This window comes from Lissotriton vulgaris, chromosome 3_1 (genome assembly GCF_964263255.1).
Source record: "Lissotriton vulgaris chromosome 3_1, aLisVul1.2, whole genome shotgun sequence".
NCBI lineage: Eukaryota > Metazoa > Chordata > Amphibia > Caudata > Salamandridae > Lissotriton > Lissotriton vulgaris.
In genome coordinates, this window is record NC_141689.1 from 946,110,721 (window position 1) to 946,134,600 (window position 23,880).

Here is a 23,880-nt window from a genome sequence, read left to right on the forward strand (position 1 = left end):
GATTCATTCTCTGATGGCCGATTGCCGATCCCATCCTGGATCGACAAAGTAAGATCTAATTCCGGATCCATTGCTCGATCGCCTTTCCCGCCACTCGGATTCCCACCGTCATTGGCTCCTAATCGTCTGATTAAAAAAAAACCCGGACCTGGCGCTAGACTCGCGCTGTCTAAGCACTACACCTTACCCAAGTCCTGATGATGATTCTGAATTGAAAAGGATCGAAACGCCGTCAACCGTCCAGCGCGGACATAGGCGCCCCAGACTATATGGTTCCTAATACAATAACTGCATCACTGAAGTTTATTTCAAACAAATGAGGAACCATTTTTGCTGTCTTTTATTCACTGTACACAATTATCACCAGTCACCTGCGCCGCCATCGCTGATTATTGTCACTTTTGTTGCTACTGTGTCGTTCACTCACTCGCACTGAGCACCAAGTACAATTTGGGTTTTCTTGAATGTGTTACATTGCCCTTTGCAGTGCTGCAATAACTGCAAAATTATTTCTCTTTTTTACTGTATGTTTTCCTTCTTATTCCTATAATAAATATGATGCCGTGTGCACTTAAATGAAATACCAAAAGAGACTCCTTATCTCCTTGTGATAATGTTTTATGCATATCTTCTCTAAGTGTCTCTAAGTTAGACCAGTTGGGATATCATATGTTAATTGCATACTAGTCTTGAGGGTGCCAGGTAATAAGAAACTGATAGCGTGGTGGACCGACCAGTCACAAGGTTCTGTAGCGATAAGCTTGACTGTTTATTTGTTAGTGATGATCCAATCTAGAGTGGTGCCTTTCGAGTGTGTAGGGAGTGAGCAGTCTTGGGTTAGGGCTTGGTCGGCAAGGAAGTCTTTGATGGCGTTGACATGAGGATCTTTGAGGTCATTCCAATGCAGGTTAAAGACACCAAGGAAATTGTCTTTAGAGTCGGAGGAAACCTTGGCTGTGATGATTTCCATGATGTGGTCGGTGAAGGAGTCAATCGTGCCTGGGGGTGATAAAAGAAGTGCAGATAGCACAGTTGGGTGGTGTTGCTGTATATGGAAATTCCGAGGTATTCACAGGAGTCTGTGGTGTCTGCCAGGAGTTCCGTGACTAGGAGGTTAGAGCGGTAAATGCAGGCGATGACTCCCCTTTTTTGCTAGATTGTCTGTCCAGCCTTACAATGTTGTAGTTGGGAGGGACTAGGAGGTCCAGGCAGGGAGATGAAGATTCGTTGAGGCACGATTCGGTCAGGATTGCTAAGTCAAAGTACTGGCTCAGTATGAGATCTGAGATATCAGCGGCGTGCTTAACTGCTGAGCCGCAGTTGATTAGGAGGCCAGATAGAGGGTGGTCGGAGAGGGTGTTGTGCGAAGGGGCCGACAGGGGTACTGGCACTAGGTTGTTGTCAACCAGACTTCTGTTGCAGAGGGTGGCTGATCTGTTGGGGTTGATTGCGACTGTGCGGATGGCATGTTCAACATTCACGTCTAGTGGATTGGGGGTTACTGGGGCAGAGTTGTAGGAAGGGAACATGGCTAGAATTTCCTCTTCAGTAAGGTCTAGCGGATTAGGGGTTACAAGAGTAGAGTTGTAGGAGAGGAGGAGAGTTAGGATTTCCTCCTCCAGAGAGGTGGCATGGTGGCTTGCGGGGGCGAAGGTGTCTCAAGGATAGCGGTAATGGGTGATTTGGGGGCTCTTTGATAGGGAGGGGGTGGTGTTCCACAGTGGCTTGAACTTGGAGAAGGAACATTTGGTGAGGTGAAGGAGGTTCTTTAGATACAGAATGGAATTATGGATGCTCTGCGTTAATTTGGCTGCTCTGTGGTGCAGAGATTCAATATCAATATAGGAGGGAGGCGCTTGATGGCAGGGAGACAGTGGTTAGGTAGCAGTTCTATTGGCATGCAGTGGGGGTAGGGTAGAGAGGCTGGGACGACTTGTGTCATAGGCCAAAGGAAGAGTTTCAGTCTCAATGTCAGAGGCAAGAGCTGGCGGGGAGGAGACCGAAGGTCTGGGAGCGGTTCGGTTGGTAGGCATAGGTGGCGTGATAGAGGGGTTAGGTTGAGCTGAATTGCGAGCGCTTGGGGGGTGGTATGAGGGTGCCTGGGCAAGCTAGTTGGAGGGTCATCAGGATGAGTGTTTGGTACACTGCAGGTGTCACGCACATGGATTTTGAGGCGTGTAAAGAGGTCTGTGAATTTATTTAGGTTTTTGGTTGTAGCTTGTATCAAGATGATGCCGTTTTTGTAGAGGGTGATAGTGAGGTCCGCTCGCAAGATTGCAGAGGACACTATCGTGAGCTTGGTCTCATACTGTATGTTCCTAGCTCCGTGTATATTGAGGAGATGTTCGATAGTTTTGTGCCATATGGATGTTCTTCTAGAGTAGAAGATAAGGTTGTTAAGACAGTTCCCTTGTCATCGCTGTGACGTAAATCAGAGATCAGGTACTCAGGGTGGAGTTTCAGGGTGGAGTGCTTGAAATATATAACAGTTTTCCCCAGTGCCGGTCAGGTCGGGTCCTGCAATGTTGGCTAGGGCAGTATAGAAGTGGAGTTGGTCAACTAGAGCCGAAAAGGTGAGTCTTCACCACCCGGAACGTGGTTGCGTACAAATTTTGCAGCGTAGTCCGAAAGGCCGGGACAGCTTCAGCGCTTAATGCCAAGGGTAACACCAGGGCAAGCCGGGACCCAGATAAGAGATGGCGCTCACCGGATCCCAAAGGAGTGTTGAGGTCCCTCTCAGGGCGGCGCGGATCTCTCAGGATTGCATCTCCTCAGTCGTCTGGGTGGAACAGCATCTTGTTTGTTCGCTGATAGGATTCATTAGTTTCTGATAAGTTTAGCATTTGCTCAGATAGTTGGAGCGAGTTAGCTGTATCCCGTGGCTACAACATGTTAAGCAAATCTTATATAAATTAGGGCGTCGAGATCTCTTTGACTTTCCAGACAAAACAAGGAAAGAGGATCTGGCGTGGGTTTTATGAACTTATTGTTGGGTGAGAGAGAGGTGATTGAGTTAACTTAACCCTCACTAAAATCCTATTTCCTGCTAAAAACTTCTCCCCAGATTGAACCTTGTATGACAATTGTTACTAAGCCCTTCCACCGTCTGCTTTTAACTAGATTTCATTTTAATCCGATTCATTTTTTATTAACCCATTCGCAAGGCTGGAGCAGGGTGTATGATTTAGGACCTCCTGTGTCAACTTTTCAACCCAGGATACTATGCACTTCATAATGTTCTGTGATCATTATAGTGTAATCCGTAGCAGGTTTTTACTTCCAATTTTAAGGGGAAAAGGTTTTATACAGGTTAGACCTGCTTTACTTTATCTTCAGATGCTGAATTATACATTGGAGATGTTTAATATTGGGAGTTACCTAGTCACAGCCGTAAGACTTAGGTGGAAACGGCATCCCCTGAAAAGCGTTGCGAGAGTACCCGTATGATTAATAGGATTACTGTTTGGATGCTGGCTTTTCAATTGTGAACTGCTTAATTATTATTTTAGTTATTTTCTACTACATATGTGTTAATGCCAACCTGAGCTTTTTAGGTTTAAAGTAATTTTATTGCAGCATTGAGAGAAAAAGAAACAATACAAACAGACAACCACAGGTGCCCCAAAATAAATAGTGCAAGTGGTGCACTATAGACGTGCAATCTGCAAGTACAGTGCATTGGGTACATCATTCTCCAGTTCCTGATGTCGAGTGCACATGCGGTCGGGGCAGACCAACTCCCTCTTATCCAACTGCCCCCCTCCCGCCCCACCCAAACCCCCCCCACCCTCCGTACTGTGCTAAAGATGTCTCTCTTCCCCACCCCTGCAGCACAGTCATCCTTCCCGCTCAACCGTCAACCCAGGCATTTCAGTTGGACGGGGCCGTCTGGGACATCAGCCGTAGCAGTCTGAGGTATCTAGGACAGGTAATTTCCCTAAATTCCAATTGTAATAATGTATGGAATGGCAACCACAACTCCTCGAATGTTCCCACATCCCCTGCCACCACCAGGGACATCTTTTCCATTCCTAAGACATGCCACAATCTGTGTAACCAACCTACAATAGTGGGAAGCGTGGCAGTGCGCCAGTGGATGAGTATGTTCTGAATCGCCGAGCCCAATGCGATCGCTATCTGTCTACCTTTCTTAGATCTTAGGGGGTACATTAGGCCGTTGGGCAAACCTAGCAGAATATAGGCAGGGAAGTGGGGCAACTCAATGTCAAAGCACCGGTCTATCTCATTCAACACCTCCTCCCAATAGGGATTCAGTAAGGGGCATTCCCATAGTATATGAGTGAGTGTGCCAGTCAATCCACAGTCCGGCCAACAGGTTCGTGGAATGTTATGATTCATTTCATGAAGTCTCTCGGGAGTGTGATACCAGTAAGTGGATAACTTGGTAAATGTTTCAGTGAGCCCAGTGTGATAAGCAGAATGTCGTGCCCGGTAGGAGATGTGGTCCCAGTCAGTGTGGCTCAACGATCGTCCCAGCTCTCGTTTCCAGCGTTCCCGTCCGGGATTGTAGATATGAAAGGGGGGGGGGGGCTGCAGGAGTTTATAGAGGTCTGAGATGAGCTTGGAGTCTGAAGAGCGCGTCGCTAGCCAATACTCACAAGGCGTAAGTTTCCGGTTCGCCAAGTCGCGTACCTGCGGCTGGAGCGCCCAGTGACGCGCCTGCATGTATCTCATGCGCTCTGTCTCGGGCAGGTCGAATTCCCGTCGAAGGTCCTGGAAGGAGACGATGCCTTCCGGGCCATACATAAGAAATAGTGCAGAGCACCGAGCCGCCTGCCAGAGGGCCAAGGCTCCAGGCTCCATACCAGGGCCGAAGTCCGGGTTCCCAACTATCGGCGTAAACGGGGAAGGAAAGGTGGTAAATTCGTGTTTGTGATTCACGGCATCCCACACTTGAAGCGGGACTCGCGTGATAAAGGACGCGTAAAGATTGGGGGGGCGGTGGGGTCTGCGCAGGAAAGGCACCTCTTGCAGCGTTCTGCCCGCCACTGCCTGATCCTGGAACAACCAGTGTTTATCAGATTCCCACCTACTCCATTCCACTAGATATCATAGTTGGGCCGCTTGAAAATATTTGTGCAGGTCCGGTATGCCGAGCCCCCCGGATTCAGGCGCCAGCTTGGACAAGGTTCTTTTGAGCCTAGGTTTGCGGCCCTGCCATACGAAGCGTGCGATATCTGACTGAGTCTGTCTGAGCCACCCCTTTGGGGGCTGTAACGGGAGGGCCCGAAAGATATACAAGACCTGCGACAGGAGGGTCATCTTCACTGCGGCTATTCTGCCCAGCAAAGATAACGTGCCTTTGTCCCAGCGGGTCAGTTCTTCCTTAATTTTCCTACTTAAGGCTGTGTAATTGGCCGTGACCATGGCAGGAAGAGAGGGCGCCAAAAGGATGCCCAGATAGGGCACCTGGTCCTTAGACCAGCTCAGGGGGAAGAGTCTCTGCAAATCAGTTTTCGTGGTGGCAGCCAGCGAGATATCGAGGGCCGCCGATTTCCCCAAGTTCACTTTAAAACCTGCCACAGTGGCGAAGGTGTCCAGCTCAGCAATGCAAGCAGGTAGCGACTTCCTAGGATCCTCCAGTGTCAAGATCACGTCGTCTGCATAGAGGCTAAGGGCGTGGGTAAACTCCCCCATGCGGATACCCGTCACATCAGGGTTCTGACGAATCCTCTGAGCGAGCGGCTCCATATAAAGGGCAAAGGGCAGCGACGACAGCGGGCACCCCTGCCTGGTGCCTCTCTCTATCGCGAATTTCTGGGAGCTGCAACCATTCACCCTCACCACTGCGGACGGGAATCTATAGCAGTTGAATATCAGGTGTCGAAACCTCTCTCCTACGCCCAGTTTACACAGCACCTTCTCTAGGTAAGGCCAGTGCACCCGATCAAACGCTTTCTCCGCGTCTATAGAGAGGAGCATCCGCTCCCCGGGAATTCGGGAGGCTTTTTCTAGTATATGGGTTACCCTTTTGGTGTTATCGACTGTCTGCCTGCCCGGGACAAACCCCGCCTGGTCCGGGTCCACCAGACCCGGTAGATGGAGTGCCAGACGCGCCGCAAGGATTCCGGTGTAGAGCTTCAGGTCCACATTCAGGAGCGAGATCGGGCGGTAGGAGCCGCACTCGGTCCGGTCCTTGCCTGGCTTAGGGATCACCGACACTGTCGCTTGGAGGAACTCCGGAGGGATAGCTCCCGGTTCAGAGAATGAGTTGAAAAGACGTGTCAATAGCGGTGCCAAGTCGCTGCAGAATGTTTTGTAGAAGAGAGGTATGAAGCCATCAGGCCCCGGAGCCTTCCCGTGTTTGAGTCGGGAGATAGCCGTGACCACCTCCTCAATCCGAATCTCCCGTTCGAGGTGCTGGGCTTGCTCCGGGGTGAGGGAGGGGAGAACGACCGACTCCAGATAGTCAGTCTCGGCTTGTGTCGAGGGGGGGACACCCGTATAAAGATCGGCGCAGTATCTACGAAAGCCATCTGCAATCTGGCCATCCTCCGTGGCAACCCCACCGCCGGGGACCGACAGTTCCTTCACCCGATGTTGCTGATGCTGTATGCGAAGCTTGTTCGCAAGAAGCCGGCCACACCTGTCTCCGCCAGTGTAGTACTTGTGCTTCAGGCGCAGCACTGCGTACTCCGCTCTGTCCATGTCTAGCGCGGACAGGAGCTTCCTGGCGGCCTTAAGTTGCCTCCAAACACGGGGGGCCCCTGTACGCTGATGCACCTGTTCCAGCTCCCTAACTTTGCATGTAAGCTCGTCCCTTTTCAACTGTCGGTCTCTATTCTCCGCCGAGGAGACTGCAATAAACTCACCGTGGAGTACCGCCTTTAAGGGGGCCCATTGTGTCGCCCGAGTGGTGTCATCATTATCGTTGTGACGCTGGTATTCAGCAATCGAGTCGCGTATATGCTTCACTACCGCTTATTTGTATAACAGGGTGTCCCTGAGACGCCAGACCCCTCGCAAGGGAGACACAGGAGGTAGTCGGAAAGTGCCCTCCACCGGGGCATGATCCGATAGCGACAGGACCCCTATAGCAGAGGCCGTGGCTAGCTCGTACATCGGACCCGTCACCAGGAGATGGTCCAGTCTCGCGTAAGATTTGTGAGCGTGTGAGTAGTATGAATAGGTACGTGCTGTAGGATGGAGTCGGCGCCACATATCATGCAGATCAAGATCCTCTAGGTGGGACCTGGTCGATTGTGAGAGTTCCCCTGATTGCAGGCGTCTCTGCACTGACCTGTCCAAGAATGCGTCAAAGACCACATTCAGGTCCCCTCCAATAACAATATGTCTGTCGGGGGAGGTTGTCACCTCCTCCAGCGCTCTGTGCAAAAACTGTTCCTGATGGTCGTTGGGGCTGTATATCGAGCCTACAGTGAGCACCAGACCCCCCACCTTGACTCTGTAAGCCAGAAGCCTCCCCTTCTGTTCCGTCACCTTGTGTAGGATCTCCCCTTTAAACTTCCTAGACACCATAATTGCTACCCCCGCTGTTTTGGAATTACAGGAAGAGAAGAGCTGTGTAGGGAATTTTGGAGACCGCAGTCTATGGCAGTCTTTAGCTAGTAGGTGGGCAGAAGACAAATGTCTGCCTGGGTATCGACTAGTAGGGACAGCACCGCCTTTCGCTTGACCGGATTATTCAGCCCCTTCACATTTAAGGTGACAATCTTAAGGGCCATCAGTGAGGAGAATACCAGTAGTGCTCAGCGAGGCGGGCTCGGTCCCGTATGGGTAGCCTCAGTGATAGCAGAACGTAAGTGTGGCACGCGGTGGACGTAATTGACATCACAGCACAGTACAGTCCCTGTGTCCCTTCCCCCCAACTGTAGGAACTTTCCCCCTGGAACCCAACGCCACCCTCCCCCCCCACCCCCATTCAACTCCCCAAACCCCAAACCTCCCCGTTCAACTCCCTCACCCGACCCCCCCATCCCAAACCATGCATAGTACTCCATTGTCCCAGTCTGGTCCTCAGCGGACGAGTCCGTGGAAAGTTATTTAAGTGGACGTCCAGCCACAACCCAGCTCTCCCGCCACCCCCCGCCCCCGGAACCCCCGCACCTGCAATGAAGATGAGTCTACTGTGATCTCCCCCCGGAGTACGTTCAAGCCGTCAAGGCTACCTCCTCAGCCATCGTGTTTCTGGAGGCCTCCTGTATGGCGCTGTCCATTTCTGCCCGAATTGTAGGTGAGTCGGGTCTCGTGGGCGGCGGTGGGGATCGCCGTCCCCCGATCTGCTGCCAGCCGTCCCTTGTGTTGTGCCTGCGTCGAGGTGTTGGAGTGTCCGCATCCGTCGCGGTGATTCCCAGTATTCCGCAAACATCCTGGAGGGATCGGAGCTGGTGTAGAGCCCCATTCCAGCGGAAGATGAGACGAAAGGGGTGACCCCAGGAGTACTGCGTGTCATGATCCCTCAAGAAGTCCGTAGCTATTTTAAAGGCCTTCCGTTTTTGTAGCGTTATCGTGGACAAGTCTTGATACAGAGCCAACTGATGGCCACGATAGCGTAGAGGTTGCTTCCGTCGGGCCTCCCGAAGAATCCGTTCCTTCAGAGGGAAGTTCGGCAGAAAGGCTAAAATGTCTGGGGGGGGGGCGCCGAGGCTCTTCGTGGTCGGGCCACTCTGTGCGCCCTATCTATTCGGACCGGGAAGTCTTCAGATTCGCCCAGTATGTCGCGGAACAGGGCCCCCAAGTAGGTGGCCACGTCTTCTCCTTCTTCACTGGATGGAACGCCTCGGACCCGGATGTTGTTACGTCTAGACCTGTTTTCAAGGTCCTCGGCATGGGCCTGGAGGTCGATCTGCTGTTCCCTCAGTCTCAGGACTTCCTGTTGTAGGTGCGTGATCTCCTCATCTCGGGAGTGGCCAGCTTCTTCCACTGTATTCACCCTTTCCCCGAGGGAGTCGACCTCTCTCCGGACCTCCCCGGCCATTTCCTGTTAATGTCTGAAAATCCTCCCTAAGGGAGCTAAACAGCGACTCCAGAAAGGATCTGGTTACTGGAGGCTCTCGACCTTCCGCGCTTCGAGAGCCGGTCGGGGGGCTTGGGGCTGGTTGGTTCCTGTCCTGTCTCGGGGCGCCCCTGCCCAACATGTCGGGTAAGGTCCGGCCACCCTTCTTACCTCCTCTGGCATTCGACATCGCGGAGGCGGGGTTTCCACAAAGGTCCACGCGTTATGGCGAGGAAGGGGCCAGGACCCGTGCAGCAACCTCCTACGGGGTGGCAATCCCTCCTACCGGTGGGACCTCTGGGCCCCTGGGGTGCCGATTCAAGCCAGGGCCCGGGTGGGCGCCTCCCAGCGCAGGAAAGACGCTCCACGGAACCGGTGTGAGTGCCCCACCACCGTTCAATATATCAATCCGCCTCGCCTTCAAGGGCCAGTCACTGCGATGGTATGGCGCCAGCCTCGTCCTCTAGGCAATATGTGCGGTACACCAGCCTGATCGGGGCCGAGGTCGGATCTCTCCTGCCACAGAGAGTGGCGCCACAAGTTAGCTCCCCCTCTCGCTGCCACCCCCTCACCGTGGTCTCCGTCCCCTTCTTAGCTGTGCCCGTGGGCAGCCTACGTCTTCCAGGGCCCCCTGTAGTAATCTGCCGGCCACACAATCTGGTTAAAACACCATGCGGGGAGGTGAGGGGGAGGGGGTCCACTCCCAGCCTGCTCGATTGTTCCCAGTCTCAGGGCCGACAAAGTAGGTCTCTCAGCAGCAGGGACCGGATGAGGGTCAAGTTCTGTGGGCAGTGGGAGTGTCTCTGGGTAGCCTCTAGTCAGATCGGAACACAGGGCGGGGGACCGGGGTGAGTCCTTATGGTACAGGCCTCGCGGCCTACCTGATCCCCGGGCTCGCGTAGCTGCTCCTCGCCGGCTCCGCCCCCTTCGCTCTCCGCAGACGTGCTCTCGTTCCGCTGGGGGTAGCCGCGTCTAGACCGCACCGGAGGCTCGCAAGAAGGGCCATCCGCAAGCCGCCGGGTCCCGCCGTGCCTTAAAACCTCCTTTATGGACCTCCAGTGGTTCGCGGTCGGTGGCTCTCCAGGCCCACGGAAGCTCCTCAGTCAGCTCTCGGCGCAGGTCGGCTCCGATGCGGCACCGCCGCCGCAGTAAGGCAGTTGGAGGCTTCGGGTCTGCTCCGCCGCGCTGTGGGGTGTTCCAGGCTTCCTACCCGCTCAATCCGGGGGAGATCAGCGGTGCAAGACGGTGCATGATTCTCAGGGGCTCGGGAGCTCACGGTAAGAGCGGCCTCTCAGCCCGCCATCTTGGCCACGCCCCCCAACCTTAGCTTTTTATCTGTTAATGAAATTAGACTTTTGTAATGTTTTTTAGATCGCCCATATTTATTAATGAATTGTGTTGTGTCATATGTAAGTGCTGTACTTTTATGGTTTTTATTAACCACATAAAGTGGTTTGACTTACTGACTGATGATTCCTCATGTGACTTTTGTGTCGCAGCAATTTCAGCCACCGCAAGCAGTGCTGACACTCTTTCTTTTTCTGACTGTGATGGTGATGTTCTTTTCAATGATTGGCCAACTGGGGGTCTCCTGGAGTGTTTCCGTATCCTAGATCTGGTGGCGGGTGCATCTCTGCCGTGTATGCCTCCAAACAGGTCCAGGCAGCATCAGGTTCATCACAAAAGTGGGTTTTCCCATCAAGCACAATCCGTAACTTGGCTGGGAACATGAGAGAGTATTGCAGTTCAGCCTTACGCGGGGCCTTCTTACCCTCTAAAAGAGGAAGCACGTTTCTTCTTGGCCAGTGCCATGAAGTCTGGAAACACTGACACTTTGGCGTTTTCTATTTCAAAAGGCCCCTCTGCCCTAGCTCTTTGTGGGATAATACCTCTGTCCCTATAGTGGAGCAATCTGGCCACCACAGGGTGGAGGGAGAGGCCAGGCGTCAGCGTGTGTGCCAGCACTCTGTGTCCTTTCCAGAGCAAAGAAGGGGGTCAGGTCGTTCGGTTCCTCTGCCTCTGCCTGAAGCCAGTTTTCCAAGTACGACATCAGACTGGGAACCTAAAGCAGCCCTGGCAATTTTGTTGGGCCTGCCTGGTGGGGGGGAGAGGGGGCTAAACGAGGATACAAGTGTGAAGCACTGATGCTTTGGTTACTGGAGGCCGATATTGCAGCACTGCTGTAAAACCGCCCCTCAGTACCAATTCCTGACCCCTCCCGTCCCCGGGAAACACCCGGTGCCAGTCCGGCCCTGTACAACACCATGCCTGAGCCCTCTACTCCCTCAGGGGGATTCATCACTCTAATATTAGTTTGGCTATTTCCTCCTTCTGCGTCTTCTGCTCGACGTTCTAAGGTGCAAACTCTACCTGTGAGATCTTCCACTTTGCGGTCCAGAGTTGTCTGGTTGGGCTGCTGTTCATTCAGGGAAGCTCAACAGTGCCCATCAGATCCACCAAATTTATGGTGCTCCGCTCGAAACAGCCCCAGCCCAAATGATACTACACTAATTTCTTGCTGGAGAGTCAGCTTGGTATCATCTATAGCAGCCAACACTCTGTCAAATTCTAACTGCATGGAGGGCTCTGGGGCATCTTGGCTGTCTATCATTATCGCTGCAGGAGGCGTGTGTTGCTCCTTATTAGGTGCGTTGTCGTGTGTGTGGCGATTGGTTTGCCCATAGTGGTTCACCTGTTAGTCAACTTGATGGAGGTCTTTAATACTAGGGTCACCAGCGATATCCTCCACAGTCCAAGTAGCATCCCAGTCTCTCCCGGGCAAATTCTCCAGGACAGCCCAATATGGGCTGGTTCCCCTGTTACTCCACGGCAGTCCCAGCAGGGGATAGGAACCTAAGTATCTGCCCTCCACTCATGCCCCCTGGTGCTGCATCACATTTACAATGTGGGCGCTCAAAGGTTCCAATTTGATATGTGCCCCTCCCTCCTCAGTGATCACTGACCTTGTCAGATTTTCAAAGCCACTTTGTATATAGGTCTGGCCCCTCACTCCCAGATTCAGATATCTATCTAAACAATTGCATCATATTTCGTATTGGGGGGCCCCTTTTTTGAGACGTGGCCATGGGGCACTAGCCTTCTCTCCCAACAGTCCCATCGCTGATGCAGCCCCCCCCCCCCCCCTCCAGGCACCCACTGTCTTCAAAGCTGGTGTGGCCTTATAGTAGCAGGGAATGCACCCTCAAGTAAACCATCTTTTTTATGCTGCAATGCCCAAAATGCATTATTTCCCCTACTTCTCGGCTGGTGAAGTTGTGGGCCAGCTCAGGGCTCCAAAGTGATTCACTCAGTTTGTCTTCTCTGTGTTTGCAGGTTCATCACCAAGCTATGCCACAACCCTGTGGCCTCTTCCTGCAAATGTCCCACAGCGGGCCCCAGAGGTAGGTGTCTCTCAGTCCTTAACGGGGGCCTCCCTGTATTACCACCTCCTGGCTGCGTGGAATCCGAAGGCCACTATTTCCACTCCTTTGCCCCCGCAACCTGTAGCCCATCAACTTAAAAGGGAAAGAGGTGCACCCACTACTCTCCAGGTGCCCCCCCCCCCCCACAGCACGTCAGCCGTCTCTTGGGTGTCTCTCTCTCAAATCCGTAGCATCCCCCAAGGCCCAACAGCCCTCCACCATCCTCTGCCCAAGCTCTATGCGGTATGAAACCTCTGTCCTTATAGTGGAGCAGTCTGGCCACCACAGGATGGGGGGTGAGGCCAGGCGTCAGCGTGTGTGCCAGCACTCTATGTGCCCTTTCCATAGCAAAGAAGGGGGTCAGGTGGTTCGGTTCCTCTGCCTCTGCCTGAAGCCAGTTTTCTAAGTAGGACATCAGATTGGGAACCTAAAGCAGCCCTGGCAATTTTGTTGGGCCTGCCCGGCGGGGGAGAGGCAGGGCTAAACGGGGATGCAGGTGTGAAGCACTGATGCTTTGGTTACTGGAGGCCGATATTGCAGCACTGCTGTAAAACCGGCTCCCAGTACCACAAAAAGAAAGAGCGTCAGCTGGGAGGAGGGTCACACTCAGGGATCCTCCGGTCCACACCACTCGTCTCGCTACTCCAGCACCTTGCCTAGGATTGGTGTCCGGCTCCTTCCCTTGCAGTCGGGTCAACCTCCACTCCGAGCCATGAGTCCAGGACCCTCTTGCAGTGTCCACTATGACCGCCATCTGCAGCAATTCTGACCTCGCGCTGCAAGCCAGCTAGCCCTCTCCCTGCATCTCGTATCTTGCTCTCTCTTGGCAGGCAGCCTCCGTTCTCCGTCAACGCTCTCGCCTGGGCCCACCTCATGATGGTGCCGCTATTTTGTGTGACTCAGGCTAGCACTGCTCTGCATCTCTGATGCCCACCAGTCCTTTCCGCAGCGCCCAGGGTTCTTCTTGGCTATCTCCTCGGTCACTCTCTTAACCGTGGCCAATGTTCTTGAACCTGGACCTGCGGATATGGTCAGGACTCTTGTTGGGCTGGTGCGGAGCAGCAAGCTCACATGCCAGCAATGATCGGCTCTCAAGCCACCAACTGCTAATGGTTCAATTACCTGGGAAACCACACTGTCAGTAAACTCGTCATTAATCTTGAGCGGTGGTCAGCACTGGTATCCAAACAATACCTAGTATTCCTTGGTGAGATCAGCACAGCATGCTATCTCCTTTCTTAAGGACATATAATTTCCTTCTCTCACTAAACCTATGGAACTCGGTGTTGGTGTAGAAGAACCCTTATATTTCAGAGCGTTTCCCCATAACTACCAGGGCGAACATCCGGGTCAAGACATGTAAAAGAATGTTTACATTTTTCTATCAACACTTGTCAGAAATCAATTAGCCATGCCCCTGAGTACTTTCACTGTTCATGTAACTGGACCTCCCCTTCGGCATGCATTTTCTTACAAAACGTTCACCTGCTAGAGATTCACCTCATCCAACTCTCTCACTTCATACACCTTATTCTCCCTCACAATTTACACCACTTGCTAAAATGTCTTCTCTTATTACACGTCACAAATGACGTTGAGAGTGGCACATTCTTTTGAAATGGCATAATAACTGTTAAACACGCTCTCTTTGGTTTCCATACATCTTCCATATAATCTTTTCTTAATCATCCACCTGTTGAATGACAGTTTTTGAACGTTTTACCATTTTTATCTCTTTCACACGATATTGTAATTACTACTCTTAGCAATCACTTATATATCAGTCAAAGATAGGTATTATTCCAAACATATTTCTTTACAAATTGTATCCAGATGACTGAAACATCAACTGGTCTCTTGGATGTTGTTTTGCTCATTGTGGTAATTTTCTTAGACCAGTCACCTAGTCCTTGGCCCTTGGCACTTTCTCGTTCATGCTGCTTGCTTATTCCAAAGTGATTACACTCAAGCACAGTACTGACCTTGGGAAGAAAGTGTAAATCCAACTTATTGCTACAACCTCAAACTTGTTTAAACTTTCTGCATCATTATCACCTAACTTTGGAAAACGATCCAACGTTTACTGCCCTTCCGCTCCTAAATAATGTAGGAGTGTTTTCTATTCTTTGGATAAATTAAAGAGAAACACCCAAACTTAATGACCTTTTCCCTTTTGGACATTTCAGTTCTGGTTCACCAGGAGAATAGAAAAATTAAGAAAGAGGCTGGTAACTTTTGCATGGTAAGAAAATGAAAAGGAAACTTTACAATAGATTAAAATGAACATGCGTCTATAGTTGATATTTATACACCAGTTATATTGAGTAAAAATGCAATGTTCATAAGCATAAAGGAAGAAGAGCATTTACACCTCAGGGAGCTTGCATTTACAACCTATTGAAATATTAACCACATGAAAAACCTTCCCTGTGTAGAGTATAACACATTTCCGCTGGAGTGCAGCATCTTAAAATTCTTTATAAGGTGCAATATCCTTTACCTTGGTAACCCTGAGATGTCCTTCAAATCTGTCGGTAGAGCTTAAATAGTTAACCATTAAAGTTATTAGATGTGCAGTGCTCAACCAACAATTACTCAATAAAGTTGTAGAAATAAGGTCAAATAGTGTTACTCAGAAGTAACGTGCCTCCGATAATTATGCATTTTGAATTGCTTTGCAAATCTCTACTGATAAAACGCTGATGTAAAGTGAAGAAACTTCTTGTTAAGGTGTGGACATAGCTGATTGTTAAAGTGTATGCATACATTTCGTCAAGAAAAGGACTGTGTAAGCATCCAAAATGGCCACCAAGTTAAGTTATGTTATGTTTCTGTGATCACGTGGGCGCAGAGGTCACACACCACCACATTATGTGTGCGTCAACTGGTTCAGTGATGCTCACATGTAAACCGTCACTTGATACTACTTTTCCTCTGGCTATGAGGGGAAGTTCGTCGCCAGTGTGAAATGCAGGAATGAACCTGAGAAACACCTGTTTAGTAAGGTGCAACTGTTCTTTATTGAAGCATCTCTACCACAGGATTAGTCACAACTCATCTTGATAGAACCTTGTTCAAAACATAAACAGCAGCTTAGAATGCAGAATCAGAACACAGGGAACTCAGCATGGAACACCTGACCAGGAGACAAAGCAAACATGTAAGTGAAACCGGATGCTACAATACTGTATGCTAACTTCTCTTGCCCATATAACCACTCTGCAGATGGGCATTAGTCACTGAGGTTAGGTTTTGATTTCACGAGGGTAGAATCACCTTTTTTGTGCCCAGTAGAAGATGAGGGATTATCTTCCTTCTGACAGACCAGAGATGATAGATATCCTATTTCGGCCGACCCAAGATAACTGTTTTGGTACTGCATTGTATTTCTTTCATTGTCACGTTAGTGATTCTTCCAGTAGTTAACCCTCAGTCCCAAATTGTTAACACTTTGGGCATGGCAATAGTTTATGTAAGATAGTGCCTGCATTTTCACAGCCCCTCCAACATTACTTTTATTTTATATGTATTTCATGTGCTGTCATCTCAAAATGAACTTGTATGCTGCTTCTTTCTGCCTTGGAATGACTTGCATAATTGTTTGCTCCTGTAAGGATACCAGCATGAAGAGCATGCAGTCTCTTGTATCCCCTCTCCTGGTTTCTGGGTGCTTAATTTGAGCTGGTGGTATATAGGACTTATGTCAGCCACCACAGGTGGGGCTGTTTGACTGATTTTAAGATGAGCTCCACAACAGAGAGTTTATTAACTCAATAGACATTAAAAATGAATAATACCTGACCCCCAATTTATTCTTATAACTTTGGGTCATGTAGAATAGTCTGAATTGTCACATTGTAGGAGTGTAATGGTTGGTAGAGGTGTTGGTACGGTAATCGGCAGTGCTGGCAGAGGCAAAGCGCGGACATTATCTCAGCAGTAAATATCAAATCTCATATTCTTTTTTTCATAGTTTCAAATATTTAATTGTCCCTTTGCTGAACAGGTCACATAGTCTGAAGAACCCTTGATTTCTCCATATCTGGAAGATGAGCCTATCCACCTCGTGAGAAAAAGTGTTGCCAAATAGTGGCGAAAGACAGGTTTAGAAGGTGGTCAGTTCTTCTCTGTCAATATGGTCCGAAGAACCGGGGTTGTCGCAGGTTTCTGCCCATGAGAGATTTCAGAGGTCATGGCAGGTGTGGAAGACCACTCTCCTCGGACAGTTGATCAAAGAGAAAGAGATAAATCTCTGGAGAGGTCGCCCACCCGAGCAGGGAAGATCAGTCCAGACCGGTAGCTCCCCGGTGGTGTAATAATCTCGCCTTTGGGGAAGGCTAACCAGAGGTGAATTCGGGGCATAGAGTGAACTCTCCCAGAAGGGGAAGTGTATCCTGGCCATACAAGTCTTCCTGCAGGGGCCAGGGGATTGTAGATTGTGCCCCTGGGAGAAGTAGGCGTCGGATCTCAGACATTGGTAAGGACCCAAAGTCCAAGTTGGCCTCTTCCAGTTAGCACCCAGCTGTCCAGCGATACAGCCATTGAAGCTGTGCCCCCAGAAAGTATGCAAGTGGTCATACCCTTCCTCCAGTGGCGCAGTGAGCATTGGACAGATTGTTCTGCATTCTGTCCATCAGTTGTTCTTTTATCAAAAGTATGTGTCAAAAGATGGAGCCCCTAAGCTTCCCCGGTCCAATGAAGAGCTGTAGTTTAGTCAGGGCGACTTGCTCTTAACCAGATCCCCATATGAGAGAGCAGAGGAGTGTCCAACTCCTTGAAGAAGTCATGGGGTGGTATAACTGGACGATTTACAAACTAATATAGAAGAAAAGACAGAATAACCATTTTCGCCAAGGCGATTTTGCTGATAGGAGCTAGGGGTAGGGACCTTCAGAAGTTAGCTTAGGATCTAATGCCCGCCAAGGTTTCCTCTCCTAGAGTTCCAGGGGATTGTGATAAAGGTGGACCCCTAGGTAACGCGTCGCCTGTGTGTGCCAGTTGAGATGGGAGTTTCTGAGATGAATACACTGAAGTGGCTGTTCAGGGCTTAGCAGGTAGTTTAAGAGTGTACGATCGGTTGCTATGTCACGTAAGTATAGAAGAAGATCATATGCATATAAGGACACTGCATGTGTCCTGTTTGCCAATGGAATATCCCATTCTAGCCATTCTAGGCTTCCCTAACGCAGCTGCACAGCCTGTGGCTCAACGCCGAGCGCAAATAAGAGGGGGGACAGTGGACATCCCTGTCTCGTCCCTCGGCCCACCGGGAAGGGAGCCAAAACCAGGCAACTCAAGCGGATCCAAGATGTTGGGTTGGAGTACAGTAGTTTTGTATAAGCTTAGGTGCCTGGGTCTGATCCCCATGCGGGTGAGCACTGCGAACAGGTGATGCAAGGTCAGGGTGTTGAATGCCTTCTCTAAGTTAGGTATGAGGCAAGCAGACTGTGGGAATCGCTCCCTCACCTGGTCCTGTACGTGGAAGAGATGGTGAATATTCTGGAAAGTACTATGATCCAAGACAAATCCGTTTTGATCGAGGTGTACCAGTTCTAGAAGGATCTGGGCATATCCATTAGCCAGAATTTTACCTATGATTTTGTAATCTGCCCTGACTTTAGCAATAGATCTGTAAGAGAACAGCTGCATGGGGTCCCTGTCCAGTTTAGGGAGGGAAACCAGGAGGGACTCGAGAAGAGAGTCCCTCCTGGTATGGCTTCAGTACCTTAGTGCCTAGCACTTTTCCAAATGGTGCTGCTCCTCTCCTTTTGTCCCTTTTCTATATTTACAGTTTTTTCGCACACTGTTCCCATACTCTCTACAGTTTTGTTTGTGATGGCTCCGTTTGTGGTGCTGAAAAGTTCTCAGAAGAAAACTGACGTCAGCGCGGCAGGGTGGGCCTTATGTGACCTCACTGATGCCACGCCCGTGGACGACGTCAGGGTGGAGTCATGTGGTACCGCCCCGGGCGCTCAGAGATGCTGTGGCAAATCGGATCCAGTCTCGCGCCTGGGGATTTTTCTATGTTAAGGAATCTGCGGCTAGAATCGTCTCTACCAGATACATCGTTACCGAAGGTAAGTAACTTGTACTTTTGAAATGGCTAAAAATCTGCATGTCAGGGGCATTTTTATCGCATACATTTGTCATTACAATTTAGACAAAAATGTGTTAAAATCTCTCTGATGTTTTACCCGTAATATGATTCTGATAAAACGTTATTTATATTTTAAGCTCTAGATATTATGCAGGAAATTATGTAAATTAGAGTAGTCACTTATGCTCAAGTTGACTAACACCTGTTTTCCTGAACTTCCAGTGACATGATCTGTGCATTGCGTACATTGTTTGTTTAGTTTTAAGGAGGCCCACAAGTTCTCGATTTGTCTTTACTTTTTCAGTTGAAAAGATTTCATACTGTGTCACTTCTACCTACACACCCTTTTATGAAAACTGGATGCTAATTCAGCTGGCTTATTGTGGCTCAAAGCAGATGAGTTGAAATTTTTGAGACATACACGTATGAATGTTTGTGAATAATCACAGCTAAAACTGATTTTTTTTGGGTCAACTCATCCTCTTACGATTTACCTGACCAATCCAGTAACACATCTCTAAATTGCTCACTGGTGTAAGTTATGCCCTTTTAATACTTTGCGACCTAAAAGTAAATTGCATATGCAAAACATCTAAACATTTCCTAGCACAAGTCCCTTTGCATGTCAACAATCCTTTATGAATTGAAGCCTTAATGTTTCATCTGAATTTGGGTTTTTGTCTTCTGCTGTGTGAAACAGGACTTGCTTTTTTAAATTGTTTTGTGATTAGTCGTGTTTGTAAATTGCAAATGTTTATCTTCTTTCATTTAATTTGCTAGGAATCACTTTTCTAGAAGTTCAATTGCTACTGGTGGCCAGAAAGGGAAGTCGTATTACACCATGACTTTTACTGTGAACTTTTCCCACAAAGATGACGTCTGCTACTTTGCTTACCACTATCCATATACATACTCTACACTAAGGGTGAGAAAATGTGAATTTATGTTGTATGGTAAAATACTGAAAAATGGAGATACAAGTAAAAATATCTTTCTCTGCTATTGGATCATACAGAGTCTTACTTTATTGAATTTGTCTCTGCGTAGTTTAGTGCAAATTTTGAATACATTACATTTAGTCCGCTACAATTTTTTGAGGAGAAAATTAAATTGAAACAGGACTTTGAGTAGCGCTAAATTTGATTTCATACATTAACATTTAATGGTTTCAAAATATATTTGGAACAATAATTGGAAAAAGTACATGATGAAGTACAAAGTCGATGTAGAGATTATGTAGCAAGTTGAAGTACTTTGTTTAAAAAGGAGCGCATGATTTTGAACTGACAATATAGGTCTTAGAATGTGCTTATAGTTCTTTAATCTTGAGTTTTTCACCTGAAAGCCAAAAGATGACGTAGCCTATTGAGTGAGCATTTGGCTACCCCAGGCTTTTAAAGTGCCTCCAGTCTTAGTTTGCTCTAATCTCCAACATGCACCACAGTTGAGCCCAGCTCCTCCTGTTGGTGGTCTCTATCATTAACAGGATAATTTATATCCATCTCTGTGACTCCTCCTCCAGCTCCCATACTGTATAGACCGCAGTTGAGAGTAAGGGTATCACCCAGTCAGTGCCTCACTGCATAAAGAAGCAATAGATGCAGCCTCCTGCAGTGTTTAACACACCATTAATCTCCCTCAAAACACAAAAGGCACAAGAATAAAGCAGATGCACCTAGAGACATCAGTTTCTGCTGCATTATCACCTGGCTATCCCTCACACTGGGCTTAAGGGCATACCGGTCAGTCTCCTATGACTCAAGAGACCAGGAGCAATATGCCCAGGAGTTGCCAAACTCCACTGAGACAGATGCATATTTTATCTGATGCTGTTCTCTGTCCTTGGCTCAGACTCTTCCTTGGATGCTGTGAATAAAAAATGAAGGCAGGGGAGTCCACCCCAGACACTCAGTACCAAAGTCTTTGCTTCCTGGATTCTGCCAGCTGCACATATAGTAATGATACAAGCTTCTCTAATGTACAAAAGTGTCTGGTGACTTACTGCAAAACAATATTCCATCCCATTAATCCTTGAGGCAGCCAAATGACAAAGCCGTCATAGTTACTTAAGGGCTCCATGAAGGGTTATGAATTTATCTTGTACACCTCCTTTATCCCAGTCTATGCACAAAAGAAGTTTATTTTCATGTTCAATCAGTGCATCCCAGGCTGTACTCAAGAGGAGTGTAAGTTCATGTTCAACTTGAGCAAAAAAGCTTTGAAACATAAACTGCTGATGTCCCAGGGCTTCTTCAACACTGAAGCAAGTCCATGCGCAAGCAAATGTGGCTCAGGTCTATTTATTTTTTGCCAGAGGGACAGAAAGTATTTATTGAAATCTGTTAAATCAATCAATCAATCAATCATAACACTTGTATAGCGCACTACTCACCCGGAAGGGTCTCAAGGCGCTTGGGGGAGGGGGTCCGTTACTGCTCGAACAGCCAGGTCTTGAGTTGTCTCCTGAAGGCGAGATGGTCCTGGGTCAGCCGAAGGTGGATGGGGAGGGAGTTCCATGTCTTGGCTGCCAGGTAGGAGAAGAATCTGCCTCCGGCGATGGCTCTTCGGATGCGTGGCACGGCGGCGAGGGCGAGGCTAGTAGATCGTAGCTGGCGGGTGGGCGTGTAGAAGGTCAGGCGGTCGTTGAGGTATTTGGGGCCCAGGTCGTGGAGAGACTTGTGTGCGTGGGTGAGGAGCCTGAACGTGATCCTCTTGTTGACCGGGAGCCAGTGCAGGTCCTTCAGGTGGCCGGAGATGTGGCTGCGTCGGGGGATATCCAGGATGAGTCGGGCGGAGGCGTTCTGGATGCGTTGGAGTCTTTTCTGTAGCTTGGCTGTAGTTCCGGCGTAGAGGGTGTTTCAGTAGTCCAGTCGGCTGGTGACGAGTGCCTGGGTGACCGTCTTCCTAGTTTCGGTCGGGATCCATCGGAAGATCTTGCGGAGCATGCAAAGGGTGTGAAAGCATGATAAGGAGACGGCGTTGACTTGTCTGGTCATCCAGAGGGAGGAGTCCAGGATGAAGCCCAAGTTGCGTGCGTGGTCTGTTGCCTTGGGAGTGGTGCCCAGGGCGGGGGGCCACCAGGCGTCGTCCCAGGCGGAGGGCGATGGTCCCAGGATGAGGACTTCCGTCTTGTCCGAGTTCAGTTTCAGGCGGCTGTTCTTCATCCACTCGGCGACGTCTTTCATCCCTTCGTGTAGGCTGGTTCTGGCGGTGTCGGGGTCTCTGGTGAGGGAGAGGATCAGCTGGGTGTCGTCGGCGTAGGTGATGATGTTGAGGTTGTGTTGGCATGCGATGGCTGCAAGAGGTCTCATGTAAACGTTGAAGAGGGTGGGGTTCAGTGATGATCCTTGTGGTACGCCGCAGATGACTTCGGTGGCCTCGGATCGAAACGGTGGGAGGCGGACTCTCTGTGTTCTTCCAGCAAGGAACGAGATGATCCACTCCAGTGCTTTCTCTTGGATGTCGATGTTGGTGAGGCGTTGAACTAGGGTGCGGTGGCAGACCGTGTCGAACTCTGCAGAGAGGTCCAGGAGGATGAGTGCCGCTGTTTCCCCGTTGTCGAGCAGGGCTCGGATGTCGTCGGTGGCTGCGATGAGGGCGGTCTCGGTGCTGTGGTTGGCTCTGAAACCGGACTGCGAGGGGTCGAGGGATCCGTTTGTCTCGAGGAAGGCGGCAAGCTGTCTGTTGACGATCTTCTCGATGACTTTGGCAGGAAAAGGGAGGAGCGAGATGGGGCGGAGGTTCTTGAGGTCGGTGGAGTCCGTTAAATAGGAAAAGCCTTTTTAATCTTTGGATGGATGAGGTGCATCATCAGTACAAGTCAGGTTCCTTCATGGCCATATTATTGATAGCTTCATAAGTGATGGTGCTGAGACTTTATCTTTCAGCCAACAATGGCATACCAGGCCTTTAAGACTACAAAGTTTCTTCATTCTGATACCTAAGATGGAGCCCCTTCCTCTGGAAACTGGCATTTAAAGAGAAGGCAAGGTAGAGAAAAGACTAAACCTGCACCCCTGGACTCTTCAGAGACTGCGAAGTTCCAGTGCCAGCATCTCTCCCTTTCATCATCTCATGAGGCTCATTGAATCCAGGGGCAGGTAAGGGAAGTACTTTATCCTCTGCATTTACTGTACCTACATTGCCTCCAGTGCATGGGTCCTCTCGGTGTTGGTGAACGACTAATCTCTACATCTTCCAGTGCCTACTCCTTCAAGGTCACCTTTGTCATGTTCGGCATTCCAATATCTTTTGGAAGAAGCGAAGTCTCTGCTCAATGTAGGGTCAATTGACCTGAAAGGAGGTGGCACATATAGCTTCCGATATTTCCTGTGCTTGGCAAAACAGAGAAGGCCCCATCCTAGATGTCTGCGATTAAACCAAATTCTTAATCGTAAAAGTTCAAAATGCTGAATTTGGGTTAGGTGCTGCAAGCTGTCCAAAACAACCACATACTGTGCTTAGTGAACCTTCATGTACTTCCATGTGTACCTGTCCTGAAAGAAGACAGGCAGTACTTCTATCTAATTGTGGCAAATCAACACTGCAGTTAAGAAATCTACTCTACTGGAGAATGACGCTGCCATTTGGTCTCAACATTTTCTGTCTGTTTTTTCCAAGATCTTAACCAGAATGGTAGCCCTCCTGAAATATTAGAAGGTCCACTGCTGTCATTACCTAGATGACCTTCTCTGACCAGCAATGTCTCTTAAGAAGCAGGGTCTGATCTAGCCTGGTCACTCAGCATCTCATACACTCTTTGGTCCTCAGTGAGCTATCCCATGTACTGCTTGGCAAAACCCCGAATTATTCAATTAATAGGGACCTTTCTTGATTCCAGCCTGGCAAAAGCCTTCCCTTCTCCTGTGAGGGTAATGGCCGTCCATACGATAAGGAACTTTTTCTCGACCAACAAGACATTGCTTGCCTTGTGATACCAGAGGCTTTTGGGAGTTTGTGTCTAGCATTGCGGTTGTACCTTATTATGTATTCCACATGCACTCGCTGTAGCCCCAGCTGATGACATATGGTGTCTGGATGCCAGTCAAAGCACATCCTTATCCTCCGATCCATGTCTTCAACCTTGTGATTTTAGCAACATACTTCCTAATTCTTGGTCCACTACTTGTGGTCACACACCTCCTCAGAGTAAGGGTATAGGTGTACTGAAAAGAGTTATCCAACAATGTTTCATGAGATTTGTCAAATGTATTTTCATACATAAAAGTGTGAGAGCTGAATTCTTTCTTCCAGGGCTGAGCTTAGTCAAAGAAGGAGTTGATTGACAGAGAGCACATCACAGTCCCATGCTGCTATACCTGAGGAAATATTGCATAATCTTGACAAAGTTTCATATTCCACTTTTCTTTCGAATTGGAGGAAAT

The 23,880-nt window shown here is 49.3% G+C and overlaps 1 protein-coding gene across 2 annotated transcripts in view; it reads left to right on the top strand.

The window, feature by feature from the left end:
• The window catches only part of AGTPBP1 (ATP/GTP binding carboxypeptidase 1), a 1,139,154-nt gene that overhangs the window by 856,324 nt on the left and 258,950 nt on the right, over positions 1-23,880 (top strand). For both annotated transcript variants that reach the window (XM_086961295.1, XM_086961296.1), the window contains exon 19: positions 19,277-19,421. In XM_086961295.1, coding sequence (XP_086817421.1) covers positions 19,277-19,421 — 145 coding nt within the window. The remainder of the gene's footprint in view (positions 1-19,276; positions 19,422-23,880) is intronic.